The following is a 13,635-nucleotide window of genomic DNA, read 5'->3' on the forward strand; positions in this document are numbered from 1 at the left end:
TATAATTAACACTCACTTTGTTAACTACGAGGTCACCGTTCTTTTTGTCATGCGTATCATTTTCTTTCACATCAGCTACGTCCGAACTTGTACCATTATCTTTTACTAGGAGATGAAGACAATAATTTTGAGAGGGACCTATCTTTCCAAGAAATGTCATAGGACAAAGATTTGCTAGATCTTCTACACCGTGGTCACTGTCTGAATGTAATGGCTACAGTTACGAGCGAGCATCAACTTACTCTTAGGAGGAAAAAAAAACTTTGCTCTTTTCCATTTTTATATTCGTGATATTCGAGTTAGCTTGTGACTAATATTACAAGGATAACTTAATTTATTCATTAAAATTTAGACAGACGAAAAAAACCACATAATATATATAATTGCCTCCATTGGATATATGGGGAAAATTATTTATCGACTTAATATATAAATTGACGCTACAACTTTAACGGTTTTGTAAAGGTGGCCGGATGCTTAAATTTTTCTCTCTAACAAGATACCTCTACTTGACAAAAACATAAAACTATAGTAATAATAAATATCTTTGACCATGCGAGTTCTTCAATTATATCACAAAATTATCATTTATCCTTGATACTCGCATTGTTTCACTTTATGTAATTTTATTTGGCTGACTATTGAGTTTAAAAAAGAAAGAATGGCTTTTTAATTTGTTGTCTTATAGTATGTCATAATATTTGTATGACAATACGACTTTTAAAACTTGTAATTTTAAATGTTGGTCCAAGTGAAGGTTTGTTTTGAAGATTGACAAAGGAAGCTCAGGCATGAACCAAGTCAATCCCTTGTGTGCATAGACACGGGCAGATTCGAGCATGTGGGATACACGTGAAGGAGATAAGCTTAACCTGGTATAATTGATATCTCCTAATTGAAAAGGTTGCATAATTGATAAGGAGAAGGACTCCTTAATCAAAGAGAACACTATTCAAGATAAGGGAGGAGTTAGAAGTTAGAGATCAACTAGAACTCTTCCACCAAGGAAGAGTAGCATTAGAACTCTAGTTATTTCTTCATCTACTAACTCTATATATTGCAGGATATTCTCATTCTACAGGTATGCACAAAAGCAGAAGTTAAACGTGAATTGAGAGCAAAATAGCAAGGCATTTTACAAGCAATTCGTGCGTGATTCAAGTGTGCAAACCTGAAGCTACATGAACTACATAGAAGAATCAGTTCCAAGTATTTGTCTTTTATTCTAGTTCAATTGTAGTAGGTGTTTTCATATTGTACCTTTCAACTTTATCTAGAGGCAATTGTAATAGGTACTCAGAGTATTCAAGTTAGAGTTAACTTGAAGTTGTCGCAGCAGTTAGAGGCTGGTTACCACAACGGGGTTAGAGTTAATCCTAGGTTTACAAAAGTATTTTGTAAATGCAATTTTTGGCTCAGTGATTTAGTGGAGAGTTTGGAAAAATCCTACTGAGAAGTAGGTCGTGGTTTTTTCACCTTTTGAGCCAGGTATTTTCCACGTAAAATACTTGTGTTCTTTACTTTCCGCATTTACTATTTCAGCAATAGTATGTTAAGGAGCACTTAGAAGAACCAGGTCCTTCCATAATCAGTTTAAGCGAAAAATTGGACACCACATAAATTTCCATCCTCCCCCCGCCCCCCTACATTGAAGTTAAAACATCATATTAAACATGTCATAATAGTTGTGGCTTTAGAAGTTTGTCATTGAAGATAAAATTAAGTTAAATTTTTTTTATATTTAAAAAATGATCCCTTTTCTTTTAAATTTGATTAAATACGAAATAAATTCCCATAAAATGAAACGAATAGAGTATATGTTTTCTCTTGCAGTTGCAGGGTAATAAATTGTTGTTCCGTGCTGGTAATTGGATTGCTTCAATATCTTGACGTGTCGATTACTCATCTAATCACCCAAAAAAAAGGAATTTATGAAGCTGTACTACCCAAAAAACATTGTCTAATCAATTGACATTATGAATTAACATGATGAACATTGCATATGACAAAGATCAATTCAACTCAAGTTGTGGTAAAATAAAAAGATAAGTATTTACAATTTTGCAATTGCATCAAATGCACAGGATTTTGTATAAAAGTTAATGTCTCTGTATACAACACACAATGCTATGTACAAAGATTCTAAATAATCCTAAGCATACAAACTGCATAAGTTGTATATCATCAGCTCAGGAGAGAATGCCCCTACTAATATTTTCAAATTTAATCTTGAAAAAGGACAGATTCCTTATGTTTAATCTCCATAGCAATACACCATTTGGCGCAAAAGTTGAGGATTTTCTAACTCGAGTTTCCTTTCAGAGGTACGCAGTCTTATAGTCCTTGAGACTGAAAGAGTACTAGGATTAGGAAATCCTAGTACTTAAAGAATCAACTCCTCTTACATTTGGTACAAGACGTAACATTTGAAATGTCGGGGACAACTTGTTGACATGGTTTCTCTTTACCTATCATGAGGGAGATCAAGAAGTTTATTTGCACGAGCTAACTCCCGTTTGAGGAAGGTGGCATACAGAAGCTCGTTCCATGTATCAGGGACACCGGGGAGACACCAGTGGCTGCAGTCTTGGCGGTGGAGAGGAGCCGGTCCAACCTTAGGACCTAAGTAATACAAAGAAGAGTGACCATCTCTTCTCTGAAATGTCATTCCTGTTACATTCAGTAAATCCAAGTTCCACGCTTTTGATTTCTTCTGTTGCTCTGACAGCACATTAATCACTGTGTTATATTCAAATGATGTCTTCAGCGACTCTTGGGACGATCCTATATTAGGTAGTGTCTCCAGATGACAGTTACCACCAGTCTTCCAGTCCCCACCTCTATTCATCAAAGTGATTCATTAATCGCTTGTTGACTGAATAAATACAAGTAGATGTATAATGAAGCAATGAATAAACTAATCTGCATGTATATTATATCGTCACGAAATATGTTGCCAGCTCGTGAATTGAAAGATGTAAGCATGGACTTTGCCATCTGATTATTGAAAATAGCGTAGTAACAGCAGATATGTCCATGTTGGAAACAGAAATTCGAACACAATCAATGCCACTGAAATATGCATGTCGAGAGACAATTTGGGGAAGAGGAGGTTATGAATTATGACAAATTGGAGTGGAGATCTTTTGACCTATTATTTTCTTAAACTGTCTGTAAAAGCAAAGGAAACATTGAATGTGGGGTAGAGATACACACTGACTTGCGTACAGATATATGGACATGCATACCGGGTGTGTGTTTTCTCAAATTTGTATGACACGTACATACACTCAATATCTTCCATTTTTACAGTATAACACAAGTACAACCCCTACCAATAACAACTCAGACCTCACTTAATACGACCAATAGATACTAAGGATTATGAATCTCATAACCTTAAATGTTCTCATCTTCCTTTTCTTCTTCTCTTTTTATTTTATTTGTGATAATCGAGAAATCTCCAAGGGCTAGCTAGATCTAAACTCAGTACCTACGTCTTATAGAAAGTCACCTTCATTCAACAGATCAAGACCAAGACATACCTGAAATGGACAGGAGCATAAGTTCGAAATACAACATGCGTCTTGGTCATGTTCACTTCATGACCTATCCAATCAACCAATCTCAAAATCGACTTTTGATATGCAGTCTCAATACTCATGGTCATGTTGACTTCTCCACCTTCTTGAAAGTAACATCCCCTATCAAGTAAGCAAATCAAGAAGTCACAACTATATTAGACCTATTAGTATTACAGGTAATCAAGAGTTACATGATTCACAAAAGCAACAAACGTTGATAGCAACCTTAAAGTGCTTAATGTTAATACACTACTTAGTGATGAGAAGCAACAAATCTAAACAGCTTGAGGAATAATATTTACTTGATGAGGACAATAGAGAACTAAATCCAAGTCACCAGCTTCATACAAACCTCTTAAGCTACTTATCTAGAAAAATTACGTTGTTTTTCCCTAATAAATATTGCTAGGGAATACATAATAGTGGTAGCATTGTTTAGCTAATAGAATCCAACGACAAATCCTAATCACTCATACCTCACTGAACCCTTGCAATTTCAGAAAGAAGGCCAACCTCAAGGCTAACACAAAAAAGGCCAAATGAAAGAGCTAAAACATATTTAAAGAAGCTTCAATATGCGGATATTCAAATTTACCACCTTCAATTATGCATATCATGAATTCATGATAGCTTTTTTATATTTCCTATTGATACATGACGGAGGAGTCAAATTCTAAATCTTATTTTATGCTAAATGACAATCCATTACTGAACCATTTCCAGTGACTGCACTGCCAAACCTAATTTGCTAAACATATCCAGTACTTAAGGTACCTAGTTTAGATCAATTAGCTGAATCCTTCACTGCCAAATATAACATAAGGACGTATTTAACCATGAATGAGGGGACATCACACATCTTATGCAAAACATGCTTAGTGCATGGGCACAATCCAAAAACGACATTGAGCACCAATAATTTTCAATACTCTACCCCTCCCATCCGTTCATTTTTCCTTTCACAATGTGCAAAGAGAGCATTGGAAGATCTAAAGCGCATAGTAGCCGGGGTGCTCGCTAATGGTTATCAGTTATTTGGTCTTCTGTTGTGTACTATTCTTTTCCATGGAAAATCCTTGCCATAAAGTAGCTCAACAAATTTGAAGGTTCTGGCAATATGTGGCAAATGGTTATGCTAGATTTCACTATGTACTACATATCTTGTGGTTGCTAACAACTTTCTTATGTTTTACCAATCTTTTGCAGATTTTTAATTAATAGATTTTTTGTATATGTCTAGTTATTATGGGGCCGTACTTCTAGCTTTCTAAATGCGAAATCTAGAAAGGAAATATATACAACCATAGCAACAAACAGTATAATACAACTATTGGCTGTGATGGGAAAGATTCTAATAATAGCATGCCTATAATTTATTTGCAGCAGCTCTATTGGACTTAGTTCTTCACATAAAAATAAAATCAGTGTTCAATAGTTATTTGCAGCAGCTCTATGAGCTTAAATTGATAAAGAAAGAAAAGAGCTTACTCTCTAATAGTTTTTTCATGAATCCACCAGTGACCACTGTTGAATATCAAAACATCTGCCCCTTTCCACTGAGCAGAGCTCCAATCCATTTGATCTAACCTCAATGTCAATTTAACATTTTTGGGAGCCCCCGAAGGCGGACGACCCTGAAACACTAGGAATGGAGCTCTATAGTACTCAACAGTGCAGTTGAAATCCTTGAACTTAAAAATCAAGAAACCCATGTGCTTGGTGATCGGATTTCCATTGACTTCATATATCTTGCTTTTATCAGGAACTGCAGAAGACAACATGCAGAGAAGAGATTCCCACTGGTTTCTTCCAATTGAATCCCCAACAAATACAACCCGTCTGTTTCGCAGCTTTTCTAACATAACTTTTGCATTGAATCTGCTTAAAGTAATCAAAACACCAAAATTTGCATTCAATAATCATGGAAAAGATTATGAAAAGCTCTCACCAACTGACGGCAAAGTCCTCTTAAAATAACAATGTTAAATTTAAAGCATTAAGCTAACAACTTTAGATGATGCTCAACGAGAGCCAACATAGTAAGATTTTAAGTTCTACGCACAGACAGATGTACATATTCTTTATACACACCATCAGGTAAAATTGGCCTAATAGGTAATTCTTTATGTCAAGACTGAAATGGTAACTTGCAAAATAGAATGTGAACCTGCTACGACCAGTTAAATTGTGTAACAAAGTTTCCACTGTCAGTGTATATATCTAATTAAATTCACATAGTAATTCAATGTGGAAAACGTGAGTTTAAGTTCTATGCACTGAAGAGTAAACAATATTTACACAATCATGTCACTCATTAGTTAATTACAAGTCAACTAACCCGTTACCTGCTATTACGGGTTAAAATTCAGTACAAAAAGTTCTTTAAACTGTAAGTATATATAACTTAAATCCGCAAAACCTTAATCAGCTAGACGAGCAGGAAATGCTATGCAAGAAAATCAAATTAGGGGTTTTCTAAAACATATCATATCAACACCTAAACGGTTTAAGCAATTCTTTCACTTTCTTCTCTTTTAAATTCATTAGTTAAATTACCAGTAGAACTCAAGCAAAGTAAATAAAGTACTCAGTATAAGAAGAAAATTAAGTAAATAAACCTGGGCAAGTTGCAATCTTTAGGTTGCCAACGCCATTTAGTAAAAAAATTATCAGGTCTACCATTCTCAGAACAACGAAAGCCTTCATCCAAGAACTTACAATCCTTTGATTTATACAGTGGATAACTTTCATCCCAAACCCAATTCCCATAAAAAAGATCACAACTTTCTGCTCCCTTTTCCAAAAAATCCCACTTTTCACTCTTGTTATATGGAACAGACGATCCATTGAGCCCAATCCACGTAGCAAACAAGGATGTTTGCTGATACAAACGAGGCCCTTTGTTTACTTTTCTGTAATCCAACAAGAACAGACACAAGAATAAGCAAACAGTGAAGAAAAAGCAGCCAAGTACTCCTGGTGATGGCTCAAAAAGCTTCAAGCGTTTGAATTTCTTGAAAATTTTCAATTGGGTCATTGTGTTTAAGAATCTAGGAGATGGGGTTTCACTCATCTCTGCTTTAGACTTAAAAAAAGAGTGTCTAGGGATGAACACAATTAGCAAAATAGAATAAACAAGTCTTGAAAAAGCACAAAAGAATGAGGAAAGAATAAAAAAAGTTGAAAAATATTGGAGGGTTTTTGTTTTGAGAAGCGTTTACAGAGAGCTTTTTCAGTAGAATACAGCTAAGTGGGGTTCTTTAGAGAGAGAAAGAGTGTGTGTGTGTGTGTGTGTGTGTAAAAAAGTACAGAGTTAGAAGAAGTTGAGGATGATGAGGTGGGGACAGTTGTAGACAAATTAAAGACAAACATTCAAAACAAAACGGCTAAAATGGGTCCCTGCAGAAAATGCAGTTTACACACTTATTATTGCTATCTGGTAATAAGTGAGTTTTTATTAAGCTTCTAGTGAATAAAAACAAAAGGTGAGCTTTAAAGCTTTGCTATGTTCTTTTCGAAGAAACGGACAACAGGGAGAAATTTCCATGGCTTCTTTTACACATTTTTAACCTTTGAGTACTATTTGTTTTTTACTGAATTTTTCAGTACTATTTTTTGGCGAAGATGTCGGAAAAGCGGTGAAAAGAAAGTGTACAAAGCCGGTGGAACCGCCGGGAAGTTTAAGGGAGAATCTCTGGGGAACGTGGGCTTAACGTGGGATGTCAAAAAAGAACGGAATTTCCTATTCGTGGAGCACTTCACTTTCACTTACAAAATGCACAAATTTGTCTCCTAAACTCGAATTTCTAAGTAGTTAAGTGGATCTCAAAATTTTACGAGAATTGATATTAGTACTGCATTCCAATATTAGTCATCTTAGCAAATTACGTACTAAATTTGTGCTAAAATATGTCTTTTTCAATTTATAGACTATTATTGGGTAAGTAGTAAGAAAAAAGAAATTTTACTGATTCACATAACCAACGTTACTTATATGAGTCTAGTTTATTTCTTGACAAATAGACTCATGTTCCTACTTACTTATTTTAAAGCATAAACTAAAAAAGACAATATTTAAGTGATGGGCAGTAAAAGGAAAAAAAAAATCTCCCAAGATCAACGCTTTGATAAGAATTTTTTTTAATTGAAAATCTTATTTCTTCGAAATTACAAGTTTTATTATTCAAAACATGATAAACTAATGAGTACTTTTTAATTGAAAATTATTATAGTTCACATTTCTAATTTTCTACTTTCTTTCACCTGTCATATTAACTGGAGTGGAGTACTATTTATTAAAATTTTCTTTGGTTGAATAGCTCAAGATATGGTGCATTAAATTTTACAAATATGGAGATTGCTCGTACCTTTAATTTTTACTTGGATGCTAAAATGCAAGATTTTCAATAAAAAAGTTTTTTATGAAAGAGTATACCTAATAATATACCGTAATAAGATAATAATATAATGAAAAAGATTTTTCCCGTTTTATTTTTCTTTTATTGGCCACCGGTTAAGCCTCTGATTAGGAAAAAAAGTAGACTTAAACATTGACTTTTTTTTAGCTTATGCTTTAAAATAAATAAGTAGGAACATGAGTGCACTTGTCAAGAAGTAAACTAGACTCACATTAGTAATGTTAGTTATGTGACTCACATAGTAAAATTTCTCGAAATAAAGGATTGATTAGACAAAACCTGGATTAATGCTAATAGATGTCTTTTTAAAAAAAAAAAAAGATGTAAGAATTTTAAAGAGCAGATATTATTAATTGGAGGTAATATTATATGTAATACTCTTTTGCAGCAAAGGCATGAGCTTTACAGATGAGATGAACCGTCAAATAAAATTGTGGACTAGACTATTCCTTCTATTTTAATCTGATCAGATGATTTAAGTTCGGGTCAAGATAACGGTGTAAGAGAGCTACATAGTGCAAATAAAAAAACAGAAATAAGAGTTTATTTCTCAAATAATCATCTCAATTATTCTAAATTGTCTACTAAAGTCATCTTCCTCTCGTTTGTAACAACAAAGTCACTTAACTATATCAATAACACTCAGAAGGTCACTCAAGTAGATTTCTCAAATTTTTGATCGCCAAATATCTATTTTAGCCTCTAAATTATCAACTTTTATCTTCTTTTTTATTATTTTTTTTTAGCTTTCTAATATAATATTTTTTTCACTTTTTAATTTATATTATGGACTTACCTTAGAATAAATAAATTTTATTTATAATTAAAAAAATTAAAATAGTATTTAAGCATATATAGTGTTAGAATAATAAAATATTGAGCATAATAGAAAGTTAATTAGAACAATTTATTCGTAATAATATTTTTGATATTAACAAAAAAAACTCAAAAATTTATTTACATAATTGAGAATGAAAGAAAATAAAGTTCTAAAATATATATTCCATGCACGTACTATAGAAAATAATTATTTAAAATAAAAGTATTTTTTTAATATACATTACATATTCTTGAATATTATGCTCAATTATATTATTATTTCGATATTATAATGCTAGAAAAATAATTTTTTAATTTTTTTAAAAAAATATTTTTGTTCTATAGGTAAGTCCATAATGTTGATTAAAAAGAGAAAAAAATCATAATATTAAAAAAGCAAAAAAAAGAAGAAGATAAAAGTTGATAATTTAGATGTTAAAATAGGTATTTGGCGATCAAACGTTTGATAAATGTGGTTGAGTGATTTCTGAGAGTTATAGACATAGTTAAGTGACTTTGTTGTTACAAATGAAAAAAAGATAACTTTGATAGATAATTTTAAAAAATTGAATAACCGTCTGAATACAAATAAGTACAAAGCTAATGGAGTGATTAATATATGGGATCCGAATGCTCGCATTGCATGTGCCTGCGGCTGAAACGTTCATTCGTTCTTAATAGAGGGTACATTATAAGTCGGGGAGTAATAATACAAAGAAATATCAATACGTGTAAAGAGTATCTTTTTATTGAATATTTAGTAGTTAACAATTCCTAAATGTTACTTAAACTATTAGAGATAAAAATTTGAAAATGTACATCACATTAACATCAATAGCAGTAGCTAAATTTTTTGATTTGTTAAACGAATGGCTGTAACCGAGATAAGAAAGTACCGAAATGAGTGTTAATTAATACAGCTAATAAGTAGAAGACATATGTCAGCCAACTTAAATTCACCCACGATGCCACAAGTGTTGTTTATTGTTTTGTGCTTGTAAAAAAGAGAGCTAACTTTCGAATAGGGTGTTTGACTAAGTTTATAAGCTGGTTAAACTGGTTTATAAGTATTTTTTGGCTTATTTACGCATTTGGTAAATACCCAAAATGCTTATAAGTGCTTATAAGCTAAAATCAGTCATAAGTCATAAGTTGGTCACCCTCAACTTATGGCTTTTTAGCTTATAAGCACTTTTAATTTGATCAAAGTTTTTACTAGTTTATCCTTAATAATATTTTCTAATTCACAAAATATTTTTCCCAAAATAAATTTTCTAACTTTCTTTTCATTCCATATTCATTGTTCATCTTTTTCTTTACAAAGAAACTTTTTAATTTATAATCTTTTATAAAGTTTTTAAGGATATTTTAGTCATTTTAATAAAAGAACAACTTATCAGCACTTTTCTACCAAACACATCAACTGCTTATTATCAGTTTCATCCCGTCTATCCAAACACGTAAATGCTTATTTAAAAAATCAGTTTCAGTACTTAAAATAATTTTCAACACTTCTAGCTTATCAGCTATTTACAATTAGCTAATCCAAACGGGCTCGTGCTGCACCTGTCACTGGCGGATTTAACCTTTTCACTATGGATTCAATTAACCTATGAATATGAATTTACATATAAAAACTTACTAAAATCTCAACAAGTATTAGATTTGAGCTCATAATTTAATATGAAAATGAGTTTAATGCTTGAAATCTTAAAAACTGAACCCATTAAATTTAAATATTGGATATGACTCCGCATGTCCTCCTCACCATTTCATTAACTGAAAAGTGATTAGTTGCTATTCAACTGTCTATAACAGTCCTCAATACTAAAAACTAATTCGAGATTTTTAGTGAAACTGAATTTGTTTCAAAATTATTGGCGTTTGGATATGCATATTATTCATGTATAGCCCGTGAATCTGGTGAGATTATGCGAAATTAAGTTGTCAAATCGAATTTAATGACAGCATCCTTTCAACAATCTCTGTCTGTGTGTGAAAAATCAGCAAAAAAACAGTTTTCCAAATTCTTATTTGCTGCTATATGCAGTGTATCCACTATAGACAATCTTTTAGTATATTATTTGATGTATGATGGATCAACAACAACACGTTAAAAGTCTAAATCTCCTTTTGAGATTTGTGATTTGTTAAGGGTATTCATGTATATAAAATACAAATTTACCATTACGGAAAGAGAAATATGAAGTGAAACCATAGACAACAATCAATAAACAATTATTCCTCTTGGTGATTCTTTTATAGGTGGAAAGGTGGTAAAAATGTATGTAGAGATGTGTAACACTGTACAGAAATATTGTAAGAGGAAAACTACTCCCCACACGTTATTATTTAAGACAGATTAAAGAAAAAACCGGACTGTTGGGCAGAGATGACATCTAAATGTGGTATGTTGTAAAATGAGATTTAAACAAATATAGTTTTAAAAGACCCCTAATTTGGCATAAAAACATTATTTTTAAACAAAGTAGCATTGGATTTTTGTATGTCATTAATCAAATTCTTTATAATCTTACATTATGTATCATTTTTGGTCTTGTGTGACATCTTCTCAACGAATTACTTTCACATTTCCATTTTCAAAAGATAAAGCGTAATACATATCAACATAGCAAATACTTCAAAAGCTTATATTAAGGACAATCTAATAACATCCTATGAATACCAAATCAAGTTAATGCAATCTTTCTAAAGCTTATTTAGTCCGTGACATTCTCTCTAATTAACTTTAAGCATATGTTTCAACACCAGCAGGTAGCTGAAATTCCAACTTGAATCGAATTAGTAACTTTTGCAATACTTTTTTTTAATCTCGCAAGGGAAATAGTAACAATTAGAAACTGAAATATTTTTTGAAGAACCAGAAAAACAGAAATGAAGAAGTCACCACATTAGTAATACACCTAAAAGTTGTTTTTACTGTATTACCAAGTTAAACGATATATATATATATATATATATATATATGAAGAAGTCACCACATTAGTAATACACCTAAAAGTTGTTTTTACTGTATTACCAAGTTAAACGATATATATATATATATATATATATATATATATATATATATATATATATATATATATATATATATATGGAGTTTATAGCCCAAAAATTAAACCGAACTCTAAAATCAGTTGCTTTTTTCGGGAGGATCAACATCGACCTGAGAATTATCGACTTCTGAAGTTTGATCGGCGTCATCATCGTCGGGGTCACGGGAAGGGTCAGACTTGTCCATGGCAGCTCGAGCTTTATCAAGCCACGGTTTGAAAGCGAGCTCAATTGCCAGCCATCCAAAAGCTAGGGCTCCGAATACAACTGCTGTCGATTTCAACGAGTTATTCTTCGCCATTGATGATTGACCGCCAAATTCCAATTTTTTTGCCGTAGAGACGAGGGTATTAGGTCGCAGCTCTCGAGACAATTTACTATTACTCTTGAGTCTATTCTTTATAGTGAGACAAAAGTTTCGGGTTAGCGCTATTAAGACAGAATTCAATTGGGCCCGATTACTTGGGGGCTCAAATTCCCAAATTTTGTCCAAATTAAGTACTTAGGGGTTGTTTGGTGGGAAAAGTACAGAAATAGCCAATTTAAACTCAAACTTATCAATCTCTAGCCCAAAATTAGACACTTACCAAAATTAGCCAAAAATTAGAGATACACGCAAGGAAGGATTCTTCCATTCGAGAATCACGCTAAAGATCTTCCTTCTTTCCCTGTTTTTCAAGCGTATTAATTTCACAGAGACCTACATTCTGTAAATCACGATATTATCTCCTAAAATATTCTCAAAAGGAGCTCTAAATTTCACTCAAAAATCGATCAATTTCACTGTAGAAGCAACAATTTTCTTTCGCGATTTCTGTGTAGATACATCTTTGATGAAGGAACTACGAACTACAATCAAAATCAATCAAGGAATTAGTGAGTTTTGACCTAATTTCAGCTACTCCAATGGCAAATTTACCAATTTTTATTCAGTATGGTGGCCGATGGAATGTTGACAACAGTTTTGTAGATTACAATGCCGATGTTGTAATAGTTACTCCAAATATAAGTTTTGAAGATTTTGTTGACGTGATTTTGAAATAACTTATGATAGATACTTCATTGAATGTTATTGAAATCAAATACACTGTCCAAAACGGTTCTCCACCAATAGTGATACATAATAATATGGGTGTATGTGTATATCTTGAGCTGAAAAAAAGATCGAAATTTACAATGTATCCCCTTTGTATAACATCGAGTGAAAAGGATATGGATATGATCTTCTACAATTCAAATCCTACTGTGATTTTCTCAGAGTGTGCACAAAGCTCAGTTATACAGGAGAGATACAATGGCGATACAATTAACATAATTGAGTTTGGGGATGGAGAAGACTGGCAGGATATAAAATCTGATAAAAATACAATAATAACTGACCCTCAACACATAGATGTAGAAGAAGGTCAAATTTATAAATACAAGGCTACGATAGTCAAAGTCATGAAGCAGTTGGCGGTAAAGGAAAAATTCCAGTTTAAGGTAAATAGATCAAGTGAAAGCAGGTATCAGAATATTTACTGTATAATTATGTATCTCAATGTATATCGTAGTTGATGTTAGAAGCATAATTATGCAGAAAATAAGTTGTTGCTTGTAAGCCTGTGATTGTACACTTTTAAGCTGTGGTTGTCACCGTGTAGTACTGTATAGTTGTATTTTTTCATGTAGTATTGTTGATAGCAGTATATATCACTATATATCATTGTATTTCATGTCGCTCTATTTATTGATGAAAA

General features: G+C 32.4%; 1 protein-coding gene across 1 annotated transcript; it reads right to left on the reverse strand.

Annotated features, from left to right (window-relative positions):
• Nucleotides 1-2,067: 2,067 nt before the first annotated feature.
• On the reverse strand, nucleotides 2,068-6,893 carry LOC104117651 (protein trichome birefringence-like 10). Its single transcript, XM_009628722.4, has 4 exons — nucleotides 6,203-6,893; nucleotides 5,073-5,462; nucleotides 3,546-3,704; nucleotides 2,068-2,840 (listed from the first exon to the last, which is right to left on the reverse strand). Exons 1-4 carry the CDS (start codon nucleotides 6,655-6,657, stop codon nucleotides 2,465-2,467), a joined length of 1,380 nt encoding a protein of 459 aa, XP_009627017.1. The 5' UTR covers nucleotides 6,658-6,893; the 3' UTR covers nucleotides 2,068-2,464.
• Between the last annotated feature and the right edge of the window lie 6,742 nt (nucleotides 6,894-13,635).

The sequence above is a fragment of the Nicotiana tomentosiformis genome, chromosome 6 (assembly GCF_000390325.3).
Source record: "Nicotiana tomentosiformis chromosome 6, ASM39032v3, whole genome shotgun sequence".
NCBI classification, from domain to species: Eukaryota; Viridiplantae; Streptophyta; class Magnoliopsida; order Solanales; family Solanaceae; genus Nicotiana; species Nicotiana tomentosiformis.

Excerpts from the sequence above, each read along its gene's own strand:
- LOC104117651 (XM_009628722.4), bottom strand. The coding sequence starts at position 6,657 with ATGAGTGAAACCCCATCTCCTAGATTCTTAAACACAATGACCCAATTG. Across the intron at positions 5,463-6,202 it reads AAAGATTGCAACTTGCCCAG|ATTCAATGCAAAAGTTATGT; the intron begins GTTTATTTACTT and ends TACTTTAAGCAG. Across the intron at positions 2,841-3,545 it reads TATGCTCCTGTCCATTTCAG|AGGTGGGGACTGGAAGACTG; the intron begins GTATGTCTTGGT and ends TTTGATGAATAG.